Below are 24,499 nucleotides of genomic sequence, written 5' to 3' on the forward strand. Positions count from 1 at the left end.
TATTCAAAACCCTTTACTAATAAAAATAATTCTTCTTCATATGTGCACGGATCGATGTGTGGACATATTGACATGGAAATTTTCATAGGAAAGCGAAGCAGATTGACTGCTAGCTACTTGAGAAAGTTTCCTCCTAAACTTTTTGACATATTCCACCAAATAAATTAAGATATATAATAAGAGACTAACATCAAACATCACTTTCTGTATTGTATAATAAAGAGCTGACAAACCGTAATATAATGCTCAAAGAAAGATAAAAAAAACGTAAGGTGGCTTGCAAAGTCAATCTATTGAAAAGCTTCTATGTTGTTAGAGATCCAATAAAACAAATAGAAAACAAAATTCCGAATTCATTTTCAAGATTATTGGGAAAATTTTAATTTTAATTTACACCTGATTAAAAACCTTCTAATCATCAAATAAAAAAAATTAGTATTATATAAGAGAATCTTGAGTCTCTTAGTGCTACGTACTGATGGGTCAGGGAGCTATTCCTAAGTTATATATTTTTTTTTATTAACATAGATGTCTAGGTTAATTTTATGCGTACCTTGATTAATCCTATAGGCCTTGAAGTTAAAAACCATGTAAATTTTTAATGGCTCTAAGATTTATGAGACTCGAATTGATGATTTCTATAAAGCAAACATAGAACCTGACCATTTGAATTATACCCTCAAAATTAGTTACTATATATTCTTAATATATAAAGCAACACTAATATACTAAAAATAGGTTGATAATTCATGTAATAATTGAAATCTCAAGTTTCAGTTTTATATATTATTGGTTGTTAATTAGGTGTATATATATGAGAAGGGTCCTTCTTCAAATATACTAGTGTAAAAGATATAATATTATTTTGTTGAGTATGTAAATATTAGTTTATTCATATATTTATTTCTTATCTAAAAAGAATTATTGAAAAACTCTTCTTGAAATCACTTTCTAAAAGTCTTAATTACATACTCACTAATGTGATTCACTCATTCAATATATAAGATTTTTGGACTGTTAAAAGAATATTGGATAAGATTCTAATATTGAATATTTTATTTACAATTTAAATGGATTTCTTTTTCACATGGATATTAGATTTATATATTTTATTTCACGTGATAATTGAAAATGGCTTTTCACGGCCTCAGCGTGTCGTCAGGCATATATCAAGGGGCAAGGATTCTATTTCTACATAAATAGACAGCCAGATTTGAGGTTCCACCTTCCACCATCGCAATTAAGCTTCGGAGTTGGACTTTAAGGTTCTTGTCAGCTGTAAAGTTAAAAAAGGATGACCAAAGACAGCGAACAGGAGTACAATGGATGTGTTTTGGTGATATTAATTGTTTAATTTCTAATCAATGTTTCAATCTCTAAACTTTAATGTTTGAGTTAGTTTGTGTGTTTTTCAATTGATTTTATGGGTTCTAAAAATTAATGACCATATAATATTATAATAGTTCTGAGATTTGTAAGATTCGAAATAATGATATTTAAATAATAAATTTAAAATCTAACTAATTAAATTATATTTGACCTCTTAGGATTAGATTCAGATTATTTATTGAATTGATAGGTAAATAATTAATTAATTTTTGAGATACACTTATGGACATGTACGGACCTACCGCATGTTTCACGTCACCCTCAAACCTCAGAAAATTTTCTATAATTTAGATTAATATCATCTTAAGATGCATGGAGTACATTTTCGGTAATAGCTCGTCGTCACAGGAGATCCTTACCCGGAAAAGTCACGGCTAAACAGAAGGATGGCCATGGCATCCAAGCGCAAACCCGAAACAGAGCCATGCCATCGAAATAAGGACATTCCCCGTATGCCTAACATCCATTAAATATATGAATGTCTCGTAGGAGAGTTTAGTTCAATTGATAAGTACTGTCGTGGCATCATCATATCCATGTAACAATGATAGATTATTATTAAAGATATTTATCTTCTAATAAGTCGCAAAAGCAATCCAAAGCAAATTAATGAATGGATCAAAGTGCCTTTCTCCCTATGCAACTTGCAAAAAGGTCCAGGGTTTGTATAAGAAAGGAATAAAATGCACAAAGGATGAATGTTTAGGGTATTTGGCTTCTAGTAGAGAAAGTAGCATTTTATAGGAATGAAGAAGAAGTATAAGTACTAGTTTGCTATGGATGCTAGGCATGATTGCAGGAGCTTTTGATGATCAGGAGCACTTGAAGCAACAAATAACAAGCCTTGATTAATTAGATAGGCATCTAAAATTCTTTTTCGATGAGGATGTGTAGAGCGGCAAAATAGAGGAATCATTAGAGATGTTTTGGCTAATGTTAGAGAACGAGAGGAAGGCATCACTATATTAATTTTATAAAATTGTCTTTTCAAAGTGAATGGTTTGTTCTAACAAACCAATTAGTTGAGTCATTTTATCTTTTAAAAGTTGATTTGATTCTTCCAAGTTTGACTTCTCTTTTTATCTTTCATCTGTTTTATTTTTTAAAATCTCGTATGGTGTTGTAAATTTTGAGAAAAAAAATGGATTCTAGCTAGGCGATTTATATTTTTTTTCCTGCAATAAAGGTGTAGGATTTCATAATAAATGAATAAAATGCGCAAAGGATGAATGTTTATTGTCTTGGGACTTTGAGGATGGACTAGGTGGGACTTTATTGGAAAGTTCTCATTGAGCTCCCCAAACCCATAAGAACATTGGCTGATTTGGAAAAATGTTTTAATGCCTCATAATATTGGTCTTTCTCTAATCCAACTATGTTCATTAATCGATGATAACTTGTCCAATTATCCCACATTTTCTATAAGAATTGATGAAGATGTAATACGAATACATAATAAAAGGATATGTATAGCAATGCCATGTTATTTATTATTGTTCTAAAACGAGTTAATCATAAGAGATGTGATCTAATTTCTAAGGTGCAGGCGCACTTTGTCTATTCAATAAGATTTTTCAGGTTCTTAGATATCCAAATTATCAATAGAATAACCTACCCTTTTAACCTTAAAGAACATGAGTTAGGGAAAGATTCAACAATCCTAGGTGCATAGGGTGAGTTTTGATCTGACCAAGAGTCTAAGTGAGCATCAGTGACACTAAATCATACTCGTCATTTGAATCTCCTTATATAATCCCAGAATAGACATGTTCGGGTCTAGAGCTTTATAAATTTATAGTGAAGTGTGTGAAAACTTGGAAAAATAAAATGCATGTAAATGAAATTAAATTGCACAAATGAACATAAACAATGCGAATAATTAAATGCTCCAAAAAAATAAATAGAAATTAAAAAAATAAATTAAAAAAAAAACATAAACAGTTAGGGTCAACTCTAACTCAAGTGGAGTCATTATGCTATCACATCATGACGAATATAAAACTCTCCAAACTTAAAAAGGGAAAATAACAATGATAGAATTGCCACCTAATAATTAAAAAAAAAAACTAGAAATTCTAAAATAAACACATGTCTCATATATTAATGTATTGAATTAGTTATTTCTATGTGAAGATTGGCGTTACCTTTAACATATGGTATCAAATGAAATATTCTTTTCTATATGTGTTCTAAATTTATTCAATGTCAACTATTAATCATCTAAATTTATTTTTAAACTTGTTTGTGAATTATTTAAAAAAAAATTGATATCAATCTCTTAAAATATAACACTCGTGAGTAAAGGAAATTCTGATATTAAACTCTAAAATAGATTATTTTGTCAATTTAGGAAAAATTCCGATATTAATCCATAAAAAAACAAGTCGTTGATTTTGAAATTTTTTAGAAAAGAGGATCCTCACCCAATTAAGAGGACTTGCTTTGCAGGTTTTGTAGCTACCTGCTCCCATCTTCAATAAAAAATCATTCGGATGCGTAAAGTGCCACATCATCTCTAAGAAATTATTCATCCTCGTCACTTGTAACCTAGGCACAATTACCAAGATGTAAGAGAGTTGATTTACAGAACTTTGATTTCCTCAAAACAAGAAAGTAAGGAACCTTGGAGTCTGAAAATCCATAACCTCGGTGGTTCACCACCAGAAGAAATGATGGCCTCTTTTCGTTGCAAGAAATATTAGCTCTTTCTTTTAGAAAAAAAAAAAAAGAAAAGAAAAGAAGAAAATGTTGGCTATTTTTTAGGGATTAAAAGAACACGGGTAGATGAGATCTCACCACGTCATAGGCATCAATCACTTCGTTAGATGGGTGTGTTTTGACTATTTTTTATCTTCGGCCTTATTGGTCAACGATTCCTGTAAAATATATACTAATTAATTACCAGCGAAATCCACTGCCTGGAAATAAAAAAAAATAATAAAAAAAATTCTCAAATCAATCAGGGTCAACATAATAATATTAATATCCCGACAATCGCTTTCTAATCTCAGCTTCACATTGCAGGTAAAGTAAAATAAATCATTCAATCCAGCAGGCCCCACACCTTGTTGTTCATCCATGACCAGTCCCATTCCATACACGATACTGCTGCATGTTCCCCTTCACGACAAGACACCACAAACATGCTTTCTTTTTCACGTGTGAACACCGTCCCTGTAATGGCATCCCCGTAATATAACCCAAATACACTGCTAATTTCATTGTCTAGCAACCCCCGCGCTCGCGACTAGCCAGGCCGTAAATTACTCTCTTATTAGTCATGCACATTTATACTATTATCCTCTCCAAAACACGCCGCCTGCCATTCTCTCACGCCGCTCTAAATTTATTTTTATATTTTAAAAATATTTTTTAAGAATTTAATTGTTTTTTTATTTAGAACGATTTTTTTAGTGTTGTTAATTTTAGTATTAACAATAAATTTTAAAATATAAAAAATATTATTTTCAAATAAAAAACATTTATTCATGTGCTGAAGTAGCTGAAAGTAATTAATTAAACCGTATTTAAATATTCACTCAAGATGCTTAACCATGGTTAACATGTGCAGTCATATTATAAAACCTGGGAGCCAAATAGAGGAGCCAAAACAGGATAGCATTTTTCCAGAGAGAGAGAGAGAGGAAAAGGCTAAAAAGGAAAGAAGAAATTCTTTGTTAGAGGGAGGGATCTACACAGGAAACTTACAACCAAATGGCTCTTTATGTTGATGAAGAAGAGATATGGAAATGTTTAAAGCACCCTTCCAAGCGTCGCCGAACAGGAATCTGCCACGTGTGCCTCCGCGAACGTCTCTCCTCTCTTTGCCCTGACTGCGCTAGCGCGCGCCCCTGCACTTGCTACGCCACCACCGCGTCCTCCTCTTCTGGCACCACTTCATCCTCCTCCTTCCACTGCTTCTCCTCCGCTTCCGGAATCGGAAGCGTCGGTCGAGTCTCCAATTTAATCGAGAGCGAACCCGCTTTTCGTCGCTCTCGATCCCTAGCTGTTCCGTTTCTCCGGTCAAAGCCATCGGCTGACCATAGCTATAACAACCACAAAACGTCCTCGTCGTTCTGGTCATTGTTCAAGGGAGGGCATGGTAACAGGAGCATGAGAGAGGAGGTAGAGAGACGACACGTGGTGATTTTGAAGGAGGAGGAGGGGGAGGGATCAGCGAGGAAGGTAAATGAAGATGAGGAGAGGAGGAGGATGATGAGGAAGTCAAGATCGGTGGCGGTGACTTCAGAGTCAAGAGGAAGTGACGTGAGGAGATCGTCAAAGGGAGGGAAGGGATGGTATTTCCCCAGTCCGATCAAGGTTTTCAAGCAATCAATCTCGAGAGGGATTTTGGCGCATGAAAGGTCGCCTTTGTATAGAGGTTGATTTTCTTTTACTACCTAGTCTTTAACTACCAAACAGTAATACATATTCTTACCACCCTTTTCATTATTGTTTTGAAGTACTGGTTTTATTTATGTTTTTTGTCAAGGAAAGATTAGTTGCTCCAGTTTTCTTTGATAGACACCGTGACACTGTTTTATCATGTAGATCGTGTATTTTTTATTTTTTCTTTGCAATTTATATATGGAAAGAGTGATCAATATGCGATTACTTAGTGAAATTCCTTAATTTAACCTTGTTCTATCTTTTTTTCTTGCAATTTTTAGCTTTGCCGTTTTGTGCTGGGTCTTTTCTCGGGCGTGTAATTAAATTATTTTTAAAAAGTTATTATTTTAACTTTTTTCTAAAGAATTATTTTGAAAAATAATTACAATTGCACTACCAATTATAGCGGAGCAGTGGTGGGTGGTTGCATGATTGGGGTGCAATTAGATTAGAAGAGAATCTTTGAGTGTTAAGTAACGACCTTATAATGGATTGTAATTTGGGCCCACTCGACATGTGGTTTAAAGTGAAGTAAGGGATCGATTTGGGAGTTACTTGTAAAAGTTGTAACAATTTAGAATATGCAAGAATTCAAGTGCCGAAAGAGAAATTAGAGTGGGTCTCCTCTGAATAAGAATTTAGGCAAGAACAGAAGGTAACTAGCTAGGCTAGGTTGTCGGGCAAGAATGACATTAAATATCAGTCTTTGAGTTTGTCTCTGTGTTAGCAGAATGTACAGACACGTCTCCAGCTCTGTGCTCCGAAGCCCCACGGCCACCGATGTATCTTGTAGAGTATTTCTGTCGTTGAAAGGAAGAACAATCAATTGAAATGGTAAAAATCATGAAGCTAGTTTAATTCGTAGATGTTGAGATCGTAATGGAAGATGTTCTCCTCGTTCTTAGCATGTGGAGTCGTTATTTCTTGACTAATGCTTTTTTTAAACAATAAAAAATAATGAGGATAGATTACAATAAAATCTTAGCTCGTTCAATTGATGGAATCAAGAAGATATAAACCTTTTTTAATCTCTGACAAACACATCCTTGAAGGAATTTTGACTAATAGCCTTTAATTTTGCATATCAGAAGTATTTTTAAAAAAATTAAAAATCTTTTATTTATTTTACTTCAAATTAATTTTTTTTGTTTTTTATTTATATAAAATAAAAATAAAAAAATTATTTTAATATCTTTTTAAATAAAAAATATTTTTTAAAAAATATTAACATAATAATAAATATTCTCTAATAAATCATTAAAAAAAAAAACTTTGAAGCACATTACCCACAAAACACTGAGATTTACCGGCAACCCCAGTTCAAGAAGAGCAAGCTCTGACAAAAGGGTTAGCACTTAGCAGTTGATTTTTCCATCATGATTGCGGTGCTGAAAAAATAACATAAGATTTGTAAGCTTCACAAGGAACAAAAACAAGTATAGTTTCGCCATGGGTAGGGTAGGGCAGCAATTATTGTTTTCATGAACCTGTTGGATTGCATGGGATTTTTTTTTTCCTTTTCTTTAAAAAAGGGATTGGTTTTGTTATCAGCACCGTTTTCAAGATCATGGTATACCATAACATTTTACAGTTTTACCTATATAAATATATATATATATATATATATATATATATATATAAAATACTGATAGATCCATGAAAATAATTTATTGAAAAAATTATTGCCGGTAATTTATAGATTATCAATAATAAATATTTTGATAAATTTATAAAAAGACAAAGCATGCCAAAAAAAATTTATCCATTTTATTTCGTTTATATGTCTATCGGTAAATATAACATATTACTAGCAGAATATTATTTGTAATTTTATCGGTGCATTGACAGTAACGGTGACATTTGTAGTAACTCTTTTCCAACTTTCTGAAATATATTGATGGTCTAGTTCCGTTAGTAAGCCTATCAGTAATAATGGAATTTGCAGTAATTCTTTTTTAAATCTCTGAAATATATCAACAGAGTTATGCCTTCGGTAACTCCGTCAGTAATATTTTAAAAATATATATTGAATAGAAGTAGAAAAATAATTAAAATAAAATAAATTAGTATAAAAATCAAATATTTATTATAAATGTAAACATTTGTATGTTCAAATATAATAAATGTAAAATACAGGCGGCACTGGAAAATGAGAAGGATGTTGGTCATCGTTGGGACCGTGAGGCCAATTAGAGAGTGCACATAAACTTCACATATGTGATCTCATCTCAATTACCAATTGACAGTGTTCTTCATAATCAGCAGTAGGTCGTTTATATTTATAATTAATATGGGTCGTCCGATCCTGTACTTGGTGATCTAACATCACCGTAAACTCCAAAGTTTGAATGCTCGAAATCAATTCCGAGTATCCAACTTTCAAAGCATAACGAGTCATCTGCAAGTTCTCAACCATAGTGTTACAGAGTCTATACACCTGATTTCTATTGAGTCCGTCGAATGATCTTGTCTGTAACCATAAATCCAAATCGATATCCGGATGATTTGAAGGATCGCCCTCATACCTCTCCTTCAACCAACTCTTATATGTATCCTTGAAATAACAAAATAAAATCATCAAATTCAAGGAAATAATAACTTAAAAAAATGATTAAAAACCAATATTCCACAAAGTGTTGAGCTCGGCTATCAACGAACCGTTGCACCTTTAAATGCACCATTATTTATTTCATTACAAAACAACTTAGTAAAAAATTTGACATAAGTTTCATCAATTTACAAACAAATATAATTTTACAAAATCTAAAACAAACCCTATCATGTATAAATTATAAATCCATACAACAAAGTTGTATGATAAAAAACTATAAAATAAGTAAACACCCAAATAAAACACATATTCTACAATAAATATACAAAAAAAAATAAATCAACATTTTAAAATTGAGTTCAAATAAAAAGAGGGTATATTTGCTTACTTAAAGTGGATAATTCTTAATAAAATTTGAATCAAAATACGAATATTGACAAACTGAGTATTGTAGTGACCATATTTGTTGTGGGAGGTTGAATTGTGTTGAGATTGGGAGGTGGTTGGTTGTTGCAAAAAAAAATACATAAGAAAAAAAGAAGAAATGAAAGAGGAGGAGAGGAGAGTCGATTTTTATGTCATAAATTAAATATCACTGATGAAATTTTCAGTCAATAACTCTATCGGTCATTTTGTCTGTAAAAATGTCATGTACCATTCGTCATTTTCTTGGTATATACCGAGAAAATGTGGTTGTTGGTGTATACCGATAGATATAAAAATAAAAAATTCTATTAATAAATGTCATCCTTGGAATTTTTTTTTGTTGGTATTTCTGTTTTTATTTGATAATTTTCTGGCATTGATGAAAATACTAGTTATAATTATAAGCTTAATTAGTACAACTTTTTAGTTTTAAGACCTTAATTTCCCCGTCCTCTCATTTCCTATTTGAGGTCCAAAAACGGCGTCTCGCTATACCTAGTGCCGTAATTAAGTTTTTAACAAATTTGCAGAGCCATCAGTTTATAGTAATGGTTTAGGACAGCACATCACTGCTTCCTTGTGGCCTGCAAATGATCAAATTAATAAAAGGTGTGGGTCCATTCCAGCAAAGTAAACAAATGATTTTACGTTCGACCTAGCTAATGATTGTCTAGCTACTACAATTATTAAAGACTTAAGAAATTAAGGGAGCGATGAGCCCTTGTATACATGAGGAATCTAAATCCCCAAAATCCTGGTCGAGTTTCTCAAGTATCATTAGTTTCTTGAACTATATACATTAAAATGGATTTATTTTTTTCCTTTCTATCAAATCTTGGTTTCCAAACTTCACCAGATCGAGCAGTCAGCCTAAGCAATGACGTCAACTCCTTGTTATTCTTCGATTATATATTTATTCAAATAGAAAATTTAGTTGTTTTCTGTTTCTTGAATATTATCACACTGTTTTTGGCAAAAATAATTCCCTTTTAAGAAGATTCTAACTGCCGTTTCTGTTAATCCTAAGCTTAATTTCATGAGTATACTCTTGGCTGGTTTGAGAATATATCTTGCAAGTGGATTCGAGGATTTCTTACAGGGACGTGGAATCTGAGCACATGCATTACTTTAACAAGGAATAAAGCAGTACACAAAATTTTCTGTCATAAAAGAAACAGCACGTCATGTTTTCAAAGCCACAGTAAAGACATGCTTCGATAAAAAAGTATTAAGGCAGATCAAGTTTTAACTTCGAAGTGACATTACAGCTGCTACTTAAACGATAGAGCAAGTTATGGATCCCTTTGGCTTATGCTTTGTGTATAATGATGCGAAAGATCTTAAAACAGGGAGAGCAGCCATTACATTAGTCTTCTAAAGTGCCTTTTTCTTTGCTTAATGCGTACTTTTAAGTGAAAGTACATCATCGGTCCTACTCCATTCACTCATTTGGATCATAAAGAAAGCTACTCCTTCTTCTTTGTTGAGCAGCAAATTGGCTGGTGAGTGGAGTTGCTGTTGCTTTTGCTTTTCACCCACAGGCCCCAAGTACTCTCGTAGCAAGTGTCGAAGGAAAAATAGGAAGAAAAAATCAATCTCTCTCGAGAGGGGGGAAGAACCGATCCCCGAATGCAAGTTCACAAAATACTGTTTCCTCTTTAACCTGCATAATCATAAAACCAACCCTAGCTTCTGCAAAAGAAAGTGCCACCACGAGCTTCTCTTCGAACCCAGAAACAAATTAAAAATAGGAAATACTACTCGGACACATAGCCAGCAATTATTTCCTCAAATGATCTCGTGATTATTATTCTCCAAATGATAACAAAAAATTGATTCCGAAACCGCTGGCATGATTTCAACATTAATCAAGCTAATAGCCCCTTAATCATTTCATTATCTCTATTGTACTTTGAAACCGTTGTCTTCTTATCTCGAGGTTCTGTAACGTGCATAAATGACGCCTATATGCAATGGCGCCCGCCTGGTCAACTCACATCACATGGGGCCATTCATCTCCCAGCTCAATTATTTCATGCCTTCATATTGTAGGTCATAAAATTACAATACAGCACTTTACAAAATATATACATAAAAGAGGAAGCGAAAACCCTGTCTTTTTTACTGTGATGTCAGACTCACTGACTGCACTGCGATTGATTATGGTCCCTCTTTTCTTCGTTAAAAAATTATTCGTTTAGATCGCTTAACATTATTATTTTTCAATTTCATACTCCCGTTTTATATTCACTTGGTTTTAAGCTAATTATTTGCTTCAGTTTTCGTTTCTCATCATATTCAAGATATCAAAAAAAAAAAAATTGTCTATACTTTAAATTGATGTTCAATTTTGTAAAATAAGATTTTTTTTTATCAACTCCAAACGAGTAAAACAACAAAAACCAAATTTAACACATAAAATCTGTAACCCTTTTTTCTTTGACGTTAATTATGGGCGCTAAAAACTATAATTTGGTCTTTATATTTTTTTCTTGGTCTCTTTTTTTTAGTGTTTTATTTTTTAGCATTAAACTTCTTTAGATTTATATTTTTTTTATTCTTGAAATTTGAGAGGAAAGAGAATCATTGTAAAATAGAAGAGGAAAGAGAAAATAGTGGTTAGCCATATTCCAACCACTAAAAATGTTAATCATGGTGTCAATGAGTTCCTTTTGACAAGAGGATTTTCATTAATATATTTGTCTTACAATTCATATCACTAAAAAAAATAGACCAGGTCTCGAAAATCTTATTTAATTCAGTTTGATTTTAATAGATTTAAGTGTGTTTCAAGGTTTACAATGAGTTTATTAAGGTCCTTAAAGTGTTGATTTTTTTATGTTTCCAAGTCAAAAAACAAAAGGGGTTTTTTTGGATCTAAAACTTATAACCTCGACTTTCTGACCGCTAAAGGCCAAGCCCAAACAGCCTAGACGTGGTTCAGGAAGTTCAAGGTTAACATAAACAATTTTTTAACCTTGAACTATGATTGATGTGTGATTATGGAAGTTCAAGTTTAGTATATCCATAAATAATTTTTTAAAATTTTTAATTCAGTTAGTTTTTTTGAATTTTAATTTTAATAAACTAATTATTTTATGAAACTGACATGTAAGGAAAACTTCTACTAGGAGAAGGCTGACAATGCTATTGCCAAGAGAGTGTGAGAGAATTACAACACTATTAAATAAGACTGAATTAAATTTGTGGTTTTTTTAAAATGTTACAAATTTTATTTTTTATAATCTTAATCGATAATTTTCTTCTATGAACCAAGTTGTGTGATATATGGCACGAGGCCTAGAAAAGCTCAAAGAAATATGTAAGAGATTAATCTTGGAAGACATGGTTATGTGGAGCATAGTTTTGAAACCTGGCCTGACCTGAGGGTTCGATCCGGGTCGGGTCTAAGCAAAAAACAGCCTGGAAATTGGCCCGGTGAAATCCGGTCAACCCGGAACCCGACCGACCCGGTTAAACCCGGCTGAGACCCGAACTTATATATATATATATGAACAAAACGACATCATTTTTTGCCTAAACACTCTCTTTGATTGAATGTCATCGTCTTTCTCTGTTTCCGACCCAAAATCTCTGTGGATCTCGATCCTTACTAGTTGCTTAAACTCGTTCTCTCCCAAAAGCTTACAAAAAGAAAGCACATGGCGATGATATATGTTCAAAATTTGGTCAAAGAAAGAAAATACCCTTTCATCTTTGCTCTTGCTATCTTACTTGTTTTCACTAGTATCTTCTTCTTCTACTCAAACAATTTTCAATCTCTCACATTCTCTCTCGGAGATCTCCAATCTAACCCCACTACCTCAAAACCTTTTTTTTAAAAATCCAAATCCAAGGTGTTTGGTGCCTCTTTCTAATGGGTATAAAGTGTCAGTTTAGCGGCCAAAAAGCGGGGACATGGTGAGATTATTTTGATTAATTTTTTTGGTAAGATTTTGGTTTTGGTTAGTTTTCTTCCCTTTTATTTCAGGTTTTAGTTTTGGGTAAAATTTGAAAGTTTAATTTTAAGCTTTTTGTTGGATGGTTCACCTGAGAATCCATTTGAGTTCATCCAAGTCCAAATTGCCAATGTGGAATCTAAATTTGCCATTGCAATTTCTGACTCTAGTGAGATTAAAGTGGAGGGAAAAGTGAAAGACAAGAAGCCCCACCTCACCAAGGTAGGTTCATTTAGTGTTGATGTGAGCATGGATGGTAGCCTCATACTTTGTAGTCAGGTTGATCAACCAGGTATGACTGGCAGTGTGGGGAATATCCTTGGCAAGGAGAATGTAAATGGGAGTTTCATAAGCGTTGGCAGGAACGCTCCACGAAAACAAGCAGTAATGACCATTGGTGTGGATGAGGAACCTAGCAAGGAATCGCTAAAAAGGATCGAGGAGATACTACCAGCTGAAGAATTTGTGTTTCTTAAGTTGTAGGGCGCACAATTCCATCATTCTTGAACCCTTTTTTTTTTTGGTTAACCCGGGTCAACTCATTTAACCCGTAACCCAATGATTATACCAGGTTAACCACCGAGTTGGGTTTAAAAACTATGGTGTGGAGGGATTTCCGACCTTTACATATCTTGGAGGGTATCTGAGATGCTTATATCCAGCACGTGACATTTAAGTGTTTCTTATGGCAGTTATAACATGCTGTAGAGAACTAAATCAAGGAGATTCATGGTTTCATTACCACACACCAACATATCTATTTTGTTCATTTTGAATGCAAAATGGATGGTAAGATTATGTTTTATAAGATATATTTTTTAAAAAAATATCATATTGAATGAAAATGTTTAACTAACAATAGATTTCTTTTACATGTTGCGGTGCTTAGACGTGATCCAAGATTGTTAGAGCTTTTTATTGAAATCCACGTGCGAAATGATGACTATCGAAAAAGGGTACGTCAAGATGGTCGAGATCAAAAGTTCATGGAAAATTGGATTTTAACAAAAAAAATTGAAAGTCATTTTTTTTCTAATTTGCTTCCTTGTTTTTTTTCTCCAAAAAACATATAACACTGAATGCATGAGAGATACATGGACAATCTTTCAATCCATCCAGAACTCTATTTGAATTTGTGCTTTGAGGTTGCATCTATTGGTGGACCCATAAAAAATTAGGTTTATGGTATCTCCAATGCTACAACTAAAGATATATGAACGTGTTATAATGTATCGACTGCAAGTTCCTCGCAATTAGGATCAAGCCAACAATATTTAGCCATCCAAACGATTATACGAGAACAAGTTCAAGTTTAGACGACCCAACTTAGGTTTGAGACGGCCGACCTAAGGGATAAAATGAATATCTTTGAGTAGTTATTGGCAACCCTCACTGGTACCTGTGATCACTCTTGTCGCCCTCTTGGTTTTAGCTAAGATCCACCTCTGCCTCGTCCTCTATCTTTTATCCACTATATAATTTATATTCAATAATATTTTTTAAAATTAATAATAAGAATTTGGTTTTTTATTTTTTTATTGTGTATTTTATTTTATTTTTTGAAAAAAAAAACTATTAAATACAATACTGATGGAATGACTAATGGATTAAGTCACTCAAAAAGTTATAGAGAATTGAAAAAAATTATAAGATTTGCCACTATTAAATGTAATTCTTAGACGGTTTAATTACGTCGGTCATATGAATCATCAATGGATTTACTAACGGTTTATTTTGTCAATAATAAGTCAAAGCCATCGATGGATTTAATAACAGAATTAATGTTGGAAATTTTATTTTGTTTGGTGCACTATTTCTATCTGGAAGTTCATCAATTATTTTATTATAAACAAATTAACTAATATAATATAAATCCTTTATAATATATTTTTTCATCTCCGATTCTGTTGGCAAATTTTCTATTAGCGGAAAGATGCTCCTTTTTGTTACATTGAAAATACCACTGCAAAACACTTTGTATTTTTTATTTTAAAAATAAAAGGCTCTATTAAGGAGCTTGACTAGGAACAAACTTTTTACTATGAATTAGTCAATCCGTAGAAAACATGTACCTTCAACTCCATGCTTGCCACCTCACTTTTCAATACTCATATTGGCCATGCAATATATATATATATATATATATATATATATATATATATATATATATATATATATATATATATAAAGACTTTTTGAATGTTTCAAATACCGTCGTTTAATCACATAAAAAATTGAAAGAATCCGAAGAATAAACAAGAGAAGAGAATATAAGTAGTCAACATTTATTTAGTAATAAAAGTACATAAACGGTACTCTAAATTTTATAAATTGGTTGGCTATTGAAATCATCAATTCATACACCTTTTTATTGGACAGCTTTTCAATCCATGCACATTAATGATGAATGGGTTTAGCATTAATTTATATTAGAATCTTAATGATTAATCAATTATAAATTAAAATCTCATCACTTCATTTTTTATTAAATTAAAAATTTTATATGGCAGATAATTTTGAAGTTTTTATTAAAGCATTTCATGAAATAAAACCTCAAAACTTAAATGTCATGTTTGTCTACTAGTTAGTAAATAAACTTTTTTCTTTGTAAAAATCACAGAAGCAGTTTGTTTAGTAAAAAATTATATCATTGCTAGCTAGTAATATACTGCTAGTCAGATTAATTTTTTTTTTTTTATGTAAAACTAAAATTTAAGTGTTGTTAATAATTTTTAGCATAATTATATGAGAATTGATCTAACATGATCTGATCGACTTGATAAATTCAAAAACAACTTAGATAATTGATAAAATATAATTTTATTCAAATAAATCAAAACAATATTTTATTAAAAATATTGAAACAAAAACATATTACATAGATTAGAATCAATTTGTATTAACCTGTCAAATTTGTTATCCAAGTTATGAAACCATAATAACCCTATAAAATTTTTTTTAATAAAATATTTTCGGGCTCTAAATTTTAAATTATTATCCAAAGAAGTTCTATTAATAAAGTTCTATTAATGTTTTAGTATTTTCAAAGATTCGCAAATAATATATATATATATATATATATATAATTTAAATGTACTTTTTATGCACTTTTTTATATAAAAAAAACATTTTTACTAAATAGAATTTTAAATGTTTTAAAAATGTTAAGAGTTTGTTGAAGTAACGCCATGATTTTCAAAAAAATAATTTTTTTATTTTGAATTAATTTTTTTATATTTTAAATTTTTTTAATATATTGATATAAAAAGTAAATTTTTAAAAAACAATTACACGGTAGTAAATACTACCTGAATTTCTCTTACGGCTGTCAAGTTTGGACCCACGTAAGAGGAACAACTCATGTGGTGTAATTGCCCACCGTACACGTGAAGGTGTCGTTTTCCAATTTGATCGCACGTAAAAAGAAGAAAATAAAGGCGAAATATTGATGGTACCTTAAGCCTTTATTATTATTATTATTGCTTTCTAAAGTCTTTTCATTGGATGTCTCGAAAACTTTCTCTTCTCAAAACGCATTTTTGGGACTTGCGAATTAGTACTACGACCCCACAGACAAACGCACACGGGTGCAACATTTTTTTAGTACTTAAAAAAGGTAAAACCTCAAATTTACACCGCATGACTATGTTATACATCAAGTCTCCAAATTATTTTATTATATCAATTTTATTATTAAATGTTTTTTTTTATAAAAACACGTATGAAAAGATGAGATTTTAAGATTCAATACTCATGAAAGAGAGATATAATAAATTAATGTGGCCAAAAAGAGAAATCAAAAAAAAAAAAATAAATAAATGATCATCTAAAACATATTAAAACTCTGCTTTTAACATACTCAGTATTCTTAAAAAAATCTTGATGAGATAATTTTAACCATACATTGTTAAAAAGATCTCGAGGTGGGGTTATAATTATCTCGTCAAGATCTTTTTAATAGTACTGAGTGTGTCAATCAAGAAGTCTTGGTGTTATCTTAATGACCCATTATTTATTTTTCTTTTCTTTTTCTTTATCTTGCAACATCAACTTATATAATCTATGTTTCTTGGTCATTAGAGCTTGAATCTCATCTTTTGACCATTGAGTTTATATAAAGTTTTGGATGAACTTTTAATGAGGTTAGTTATTGTCGCGGGGGCGCGCTAACACGACATCGTCTGGTGACGGTGGAGGCGCTTTGTTATGCCTCCTGTGTGAGGTTTTGTGTGTTGGGAAAGGTTTTTGGATTTAATCATAAAATTATAATTAATTTTTAGGAGTTGTCATCTAGTATTATGGTTACTAGGAATCTATGGTCTGCAGGAGTCTGGGTAAGGGACTGATTGTGCAAGGGAAAGACACATCACCCTCAGTGCACCCTACCTAAGGTAAGCTGCATTGTTCTTTAATTATTTTTTCTAAGTCGAGTTGGTCTTTTCTAAGGTTTAAGGCAAATCTATCTTCATGAGAGAGTCTTTACCCTATTTGGTTAAATCCTAACTGTTTTAAAGTCTACTTTGTATCTTTAATACCTGAGGGTGTAATTTATCGTGTAATTTTACACCCCACAAATATTAAGTCTACATCTGGATCCTCAAAAAAAAAAGATTGGAAAAAGATTTTTGACATGTTGGCCAAATCCTAATAAATAATCATAAACTAGTTATAATATCCATTTTTTTTTTAACAAAAAATATGCTTGGAAAAATTTTAGGATTTGGCCGTATGCAATAAAATATTTTTTCCTTTTTGATTTTTTTTTAATATTTCAGAGAAAACCAGGTATTTTAACACCGGATTTGTATCTTACAGTGTAAGTATACAATCCAATATTGAACAAAATTGGTAGAAAAATATTTGAGAAATTCACAAATTTTTTGAAAGGATTTTTGAAATTTTTTGGAAATTTTTTTTATTTTATTTTATTTTTAATTATATATTAAGCAATTAAATATATCAAAGCATGTGAGCTAGGCCCAGCACAGGCCCAAAAACAAGTGTGTTGATTATAGGCTCAAAATGGTTGGACCGAACTCGATCCAACATATTTTTCTTCTTGTATTTTAGGGACGGGCTGGACCCAGCCCAACCAACTAGGCTGGGCTAAGGCAGGTCTAGCCCGAAAACAACTTAGTCACTGGGCAACCTAGTGACTAAGTTGCATGGAACAGTGCAACGTGAATTATAATTCTCGTTGCACTATTCACGTGCAACGATGGCAGTGAAGGGAAAAAGAAGAATAAGAGACAAGGGAGACTCACCTGGCATTGAAGGAGCTGGTGGCCTAACTGGTGGTGCACGGTGCGGTTGGAGGTGGTGAGGGCGACGGCCGGCTGTGGCCGCAGCTAGAAGAAGAAGAAGAAGACGCCTACAAAGGTGAAGGGAAGCTCACGGTTGGAATTGTTGGAGCGGATGAGGAGAGAGCTGTTGTCTTGGCGGTCTTTAGGAAGGGCAAAAGCTTCTGTGCGAGGTGTTTGCTGTTGTTGTCGCTGCTGACAGGGTCACAGTGGGAAAGAAGAAGATTTTTACAGAGGAGAGAGAGAGAAGTGGTGCAACCACCACGTTAGGTGGTTTGATGGCTACTTGAGGTGGGGATGATGGTGAGAGGATGGTTGATGAAGGTGGTGGTGGCTGAAGGCCATGGTGGAGAGAGAAAGCAGAGAATGGACAGTTGCAGGAAAAATGAGCAAGAAAGGCTGGTTTTTGGCCGACTTTGAGTTCAATTTTCTCCCCCTTCAGGTCATCAATAAAGATTCTATTTATAGGTGGTGGAAGAGGATAATCTCGTCTGCACAGAGGTAAAATTTCAGCCCTTGATTTGGTTGGGAAAGATCACAACCGTTGGTTCAAAGTAGCCTCCCTGAGTTGTCAAATCTGCAGGAAAAGGCTGTCTGAGTTGACCTCTTCATGCCGTCACCGGCGTCGCCGTGCTATCATTCATCCTAAGACATTCACATGGGATTGTAGAGGAATATCAGGGGATCCGTTTCATGCAAGTTTTGTTCGATTTGATGGAGAAATCAAGCATTAAATGCACCTGCAAATAAGGCTCCAACGTTGTTTCTTTTGGGTAAAACGGGGAAGACAATGAACAGTGACTAGACGACGCGTAAAACGACGCCGTTTTGGATTGAGTTAGGGATTTTAGCTGATTTTTAATTTAGTCCTCCAGCTTTCAATTGATTTCAATTGAACCCCTAATTGACCCTAAACTTTTGATTTAATGCAATTAAACCCATGATGAACTTCAATTAGAACCCCGAAGTTACACACCTTTTACAACATGGTCCTTGGTCTCGGATTTTGTCAATTTAACCCCTAATTGACCATTAAACTTTCAGTTTCTTCAATTTCACCCTCGATTTTTGTCTATTGAACCACCATAGTTTGCCGCCTGTTGTAGATTGGTCCCTGGTCTCAGATTTCTTCAATTTAACCCATAATTGACCTTAAAACTTTAATTTTCTTGCAATTTAGCCCCCAATTTCAATCAATTAACTTGGTAAAAATTAAATTTGATCTTTTAAAATTTCAATCTTCTCAATTAAGCCCTTAAGCTCTCAAACTTAATGTTTCACCAATTAAGTCTTAAGTAAAATTAATTTAAATTATAATTAAGTCCTTGCACTTAATTAAATCCTTTAATTGGACCCAAATTAATTCTTAAACATAATTAAAAATTTAATTTGGCCCATGATTAAATCAAATTGGCTTATTAAAAATTTAATTATATCATTAGGACTTAATTTTTATGCAAATTCATCTAATCATCATTTAATTTGATCATGAATTTGCATTTTTTTCTCCATTTTTTGGAATAATAGGGTACAATTAGGCCTTGAATTTCCTTCAAAAATCACATCTTGATTTTTTCCTGTTTTTGTAGCCCTCCTTGATCTGTTTTCTCCACGTTACCAGCTTTTATTTTATTTTTTTGATTTTTATGTTGAAAAAAAAATTAATTTTTTAGGGAATAACCCAAAATTGGGTTATGACAGTTATTTTGCATGAGAAATGCCTTTTGGTTTTGACTAAACAATCAATATTAGGAATAACAGTTGTATACAAAATTGATATTTAGAAATATGATAGTGATTAAATTGTGTTATTTTTTAGATATTTTTAAACCGATGTAACTCTCCCAAAAACATTTCCCAAACTATGTTAGAATTGTAAAAGAAACTTTAAAAAAATTATGACTTTACTTGTGCTCATTTTCTCCTTTCATTTCACTTCTAATTTTGGAGTTTTAATTTAACATCAAACACAATTTAAATATCAAAATTAATGTAATTTATATCCTCACCTAATTAAATTATCAGAGAATCTTCAATAGCAAAAGCCATTTAGAAAAGTTGAATTATTGATATAACTTCTTGAATAGTGTAATAAGACTTTTTTTTTCTTATGTGTACTCCAATGAAAAAAAGTCATTTTAACAACCTAGTTGTATTTTAATATATTTAATATTAATACTTTTAGTTTTTTTAGAAAAGCCATTAAGAAAAGTTGTGGAGATGGAAGAATAAATCTTTAAATAATTCATTTAAGTGCTTTTAACTCTTTTGATAGATATCTAGAAATGACTTTTCTTTGACAAAAGAGTCATTTTGACTCTTCATTTGGCCCTCCCATTAAAACTAGAAAATCAAAGGAGAAAAACTCAAGAATTAGGTTTTTTTTTCTCTTGGCTTTCCCATTAGAGATGCCCTAGCAATCTTAATTTAAAAGAACTCAAAATCTACCTATATCTTGTTGGAAATTTTGTTAAAACATGGTTAATGAGCAAATTTGAGATCAAACTAAAAGTGAGGCCCATTCACTTTTTAAGTTAAAACTATGTAAGAATTTTTTCTCCAACATAAGTTCTTTAACATGAAACATTCAAATGTTTTAAAGAAATTATAGGTTAATAAAAAAATTGTTTTTAAAGAATCCTTTGTTGTCAAGTTTTAGTGAAACTCAAAACTCTCTAAAAAAAAAACATATTGTTGCTTGGTCTTCTACAAAAAAAGAGTATAAACCCATTGCTAATGTTGTAATAAAATTACAATGGGTCAAGTCTCTACCTTTTGGACTTGGAATTTTTGGTACAACTCCTTCTCTTTTATAGTGTGATAACTAAAAAGCCACCTATCTAATAACCAATCAAGTTTTTCATGTTCTCATGAAATATATATGGAGATTGATTTTCACTTCTTCCATGACATGGTCACTAGTAAGCATCTTTAGGTTCAATTTATTGTTTCTGATTGTCATCACTCAAAACTTGATTGAGTGATGACATAAAAAAAAAAAAGAAAAAACTTCCAAAAAAAATGCTTTTTTGACTTAATTCAACTAATTATTGACAATTTCATGATCTTAAACCATTTTGCTTATCATAGTCGTGTTAATGATTTTTTTAAAATAAAAAAATAAAGAATAAAAAAAAAGAGAAAAAGAAAATCAAAGATAAAGAAGAAACAAAGTTTAGTGACTTTAATGATAATCAAGTAAGAACTGAAGGATATATAAAAAAATATAATAATGATATTCTTAGAATAGAGAATAAAAAATAAAGATATTCATAGATGGGGTAGTATAAATTGAGAAGATATTCTTATGAGAATGGTAGGGATAAGAAGCCATACCCAACATAAAAACAAATTAGAGAGAACAAAGGGAGGTGGAAAAAACACCGTAAAATTTATAAAGAAAATAAGAGAAGGTGAGAGAGAACCTTAGCCACCATAAAAAAAAAAAAAAAAAGAGATAAATAGAATAAGGAAAAGGTGAGGAGAGATTTTGTTTAAAGAAAAAAAATCAAAAAAGAAGAAAAATTGAATAAGTGTGAGAAAGAAAGAAAAAGTAGTAGAAAAATATTTAGGAAAATTTTGATAAAAAAAAAAGGGAGATCTTAGAAGGATAAAAAAAAACATAAAAGTCATCTTCCTTTCTCTCCAAGTTCTAAAACAACGACCATCATGCAACAACTCTAGTCATCAACCATCGTGCAACAATTCTAGCCAACATCCATCGTGTAACAGCTTTAATAACTAAACAATATTAGGAGCAGGGGCGAAGTGAAAGGGGGGGCAAGCAGGGGCCCTAGGGCCCCTGCAAGACTTTTACTCTCTTTTTTTTTTTTTTTAAAGAAAGGCTGAAAAGAATGGGTTGTGATTAATGGACTGTGATAAAAAAAAGCATGCCTAAGGGCTACGTGGAAAGCAATATGTGTCTCCAGCCTCCAGGGAATGAAAAATAAATATAAAGGGTGAATGTGTTTTTTGTCTTTTACCTCCCTATGCTATAATATAACCCTAATATAAATTGTTGTAATTGCAACGCAGCCACTCAAAACAAAAACAATAATAAAGATTCTAAACAGAATTTTTATGCGGAAAGATTGAGGCAGAGTACTGTTTGATTTATCTCTTAGTAAACAAAACAAGGTACGTAATTGGATATTGATAATTCAAATTTAAAATATTTTTTTATTTTGTTTTGAGATGTTTATTAAGAATTTAATAAGATTTGTTTTTATAATTTTTGCTTTTTTTTTTTTTCAAATTTGCTAGTTCTAATAATTTTTTTTTTGAATTCTTGTTATAGTGATTTTTTTTCCTAATTAATTAGATATATTTTATTGGTTTGTTTTGATTATGCATGGATTTTTTTTATTTTTTGTTTTTAGCAGAGCCACCAAAATTATCAATTTTTTCTCACTATATATGTTTTGATTTTAGGTTGAACCATGAACAAAATAAGTAGAATTGATTCTTTTTTTTTTTTTAAAAAAAAGGAAAAAATATTGATAACTCACAGCTTAGTGAACCAACTCCAAGTAATGTTGAAGTTATGGTTAAGTAGCCTCTATGTGATTCAGTTTACAAAGAACCTGCGCTGATTAGTGAGCAGCCTCTTACTAGAATCGATATTGCTCATTTAATTAGAGATCCAAGCAATCGTCCTCAAATTTGGGAATACCCGATTAATCAACAAGATGAAATTCGAAGGGCATACATTAATTTAGGGCCATATCAACCTTTGATGTCTGAATATCCGCTAACTGGTAATAAACATCCTCGTCGATTTCAGTCTTATTGGTTCAAAAGTTATCCGTGGCTTGAATATTCAGAGAAAAATACTGCATTTTGTTTCCCTTGCTATTTATTTTTAAGTAAACCATCTGGAAAGCCAGGATCAGACATATTTACTGTTAAAGGATTTAATTGTTGGAAGAAAGTTAATGATGGGGAACGATGTGCTTTTTTGACTCATATGGGAAAAGGTCCAAATTCAGCTCATAGATTTGCTACCAGGTGCTTGGAAAATTTGAAAAATCAGTCATGTCATATTGAGAAGGTAGTTAAGAGGCAAACTACTCAAGAAGTTCAGAATAATCGATTGTGTATTAAAGCTTCAATAGATATTGTTCGTTGGCTCACATTTCAAGCATGTGCTTTTAGAGGGCATGATGAACGTCCAGAATAAAAAAACCGAGGTAATTTTCTTGAAATGATGGAACTTTTAGCATCATACAATGAACAAGTAGGTGCTCTTGTTTTGGGTAATGCTCCACAAAATGCTAAATACACCTCACATCAAATTCAAAAAGAAATTTTGCATGTCTTTGCTAGAAATGTTCAGTCTTTGATTCGTCATGAGATTGGTGATGCAAGATTTTGTTTAATTGTTGATGAAGCTCGAGATGAATCTAGAAGAGAGCAAATGGCCCTTTTTATTAGGTTTGTTGATAGAAGTGGATTTATACGAGAACGATTTTTGGATATAGTTCATGTCAAAGATACAACTGCTGCAACTCTTAAGGAAGCGATTTCCTTTGTTTTATCTCATCATAATCTTGATGTTTAAAATATTAGGGGTCAAGGATATGATGGTGCCAGTAATATGCGTGGAGAGTGGAATGGTTTGCAAGCTTTCTTCATTAATGATTGCCCTTATGCATATTATGTACATTGCTTAGCTCATCACTTACAATTGGCTCTTATTGCTGTAGCTAGAGAAATATCTGATGTTCACACTTTCTTTCAGAATTTGATCTTTATTATTAACATTGTTAGTGCTTCTTGCAAGCGTAATGATGAGTTACGGGCTTTTCAAGCAGCTACAATTGAGCATCTAGTTGATATTGGTGAGATTGAAACGGGTAAAGGAGTTAATCAAGTAGGTGGTTTGCAATGACCTGGAGATAGCAGATGGAGTTCGCATTTCAAATCAATTTGCAGTTTGATAAAAATGTATGGGGCAACTTGCTTGGTTCTTGAGAACATTGCTTTAGATGGATCTACTTATTCTCAACGAGGTGATGCGGCCTTTTCATTTAAGTTGCTAATGTCATTTGATTTTGCATTCTTCTTACATATAATGAAGAATGTTATGGGAATTACTGATATGCTTTGTCAAGCATTGCAAAAATCTTAAGACATTTTAAATGCTATGTATTTGATGACTAACACAAAGACTTTAATTCAAAAGTTAAGAGACGATGGTTGGGAAACTCTTTTAGAAGAAGTGACATCATTTTGTAAGCATCAAGACATTGAAGTTCCTGATATGGATACTTGTTTTTCTAGTGTGGGACGATCTCGTCGTAAAAAAAAATCAGTAACAGTTGAGCATCATTACCGAGTTGATATATTTACAGCTATCATTGATCAACAATTACAATAGCTAAATAACAGATTCAATGAGCAGGCGATCGAGCTTCTTAAATTGAGCACAGCTTTAGATCCTAGAAATAGCTATAAATTATTCAATGTTGAAGATATATGCTTGC

At 32.0% G+C, this 24,499-nt stretch overlaps 3 protein-coding genes across 3 annotated transcripts; all 3 read left to right on the plus strand.

Moving 5' to 3' along the window:
* The first annotated feature begins 4,984 nt into the window (after positions 1-4,984).
* Positions 4,985-6,021, plus strand: LOC118039261 (uncharacterized). The gene has a single exon (XM_035045914.2). It carries the CDS (start codon positions 5,104-5,106, stop codon positions 5,773-5,775), a length of 672 nt encoding a protein of 223 aa, XP_034901805.1. The 5' UTR covers positions 4,985-5,103; the 3' UTR covers positions 5,776-6,021.
* Positions 6,022-12,632: 6,611 nt separating this feature from the next.
* Positions 12,633-13,197, plus strand: LOC118039177 (D-3-phosphoglycerate dehydrogenase 1, chloroplastic). Its single transcript, XM_035045795.1, has 2 exons — positions 12,633-12,676; positions 12,786-13,197. The coding sequence occupies exons 1-2, from the start codon at positions 12,633-12,635 to the stop codon at positions 13,195-13,197; spliced, it is 456 nt and encodes a 151-aa protein (XP_034901686.1).
* A 10,023-nt stretch (positions 13,198-23,220) lies between these two features.
* Positions 23,221-23,904, plus strand: LOC140956063 (uncharacterized). The gene is made up of 2 exons (XM_073412236.1): positions 23,221-23,447; positions 23,583-23,904. Exons 1-2 carry the CDS (start codon positions 23,221-23,223, stop codon positions 23,902-23,904), a joined length of 549 nt encoding a protein of 182 aa, XP_073268337.1.
* Positions 23,905-24,499: the final 595 nt, after the last annotated feature.

This window comes from Populus alba, chromosome 1 (assembly GCF_005239225.2).
Source record: "Populus alba chromosome 1, ASM523922v2, whole genome shotgun sequence".
Classification (NCBI taxonomy): domain Eukaryota; kingdom Viridiplantae; phylum Streptophyta; class Magnoliopsida; order Malpighiales; family Salicaceae; genus Populus; species Populus alba.

What these genes read in the sequence shown, in the direction of transcription:
- LOC118039261 (XM_035045914.2), top strand. Translation starts at nt 5,104, where the DNA reads ATGGCTCTTTATGTTGATGAAGAAGAGATATGGAAATGTTTAAAGCAC.
- LOC118039177 (XM_035045795.1), top strand. Translation starts at nt 12,633, where the DNA reads ATGGGTATAAAGTGTCAGTTTAGCGGCCAAAAAGCGGGGACATG. An exon ending in GGCCAAAAAGCGGGGACATG is followed by an intron (nt 12,677 to 12,785) that starts GTGAGATTATTT and finishes TTTAATTTTAAG; the next exon opens with CTTTTTGTTGGATGGTTCAC.
- LOC140956063 (XM_073412236.1), top strand. Translation starts at nt 23,221, where the DNA reads ATGGAACTTTTAGCATCATACAATGAACAAGTAGGTGCTCTTGTTTTG. An exon ending in CAAATGGCCCTTTTTATTAG is followed by an intron (nt 23,448 to 23,582) that starts GTTTGTTGATAG and finishes TTAAAATATTAG; the next exon opens with GGGTCAAGGATATGATGGTG.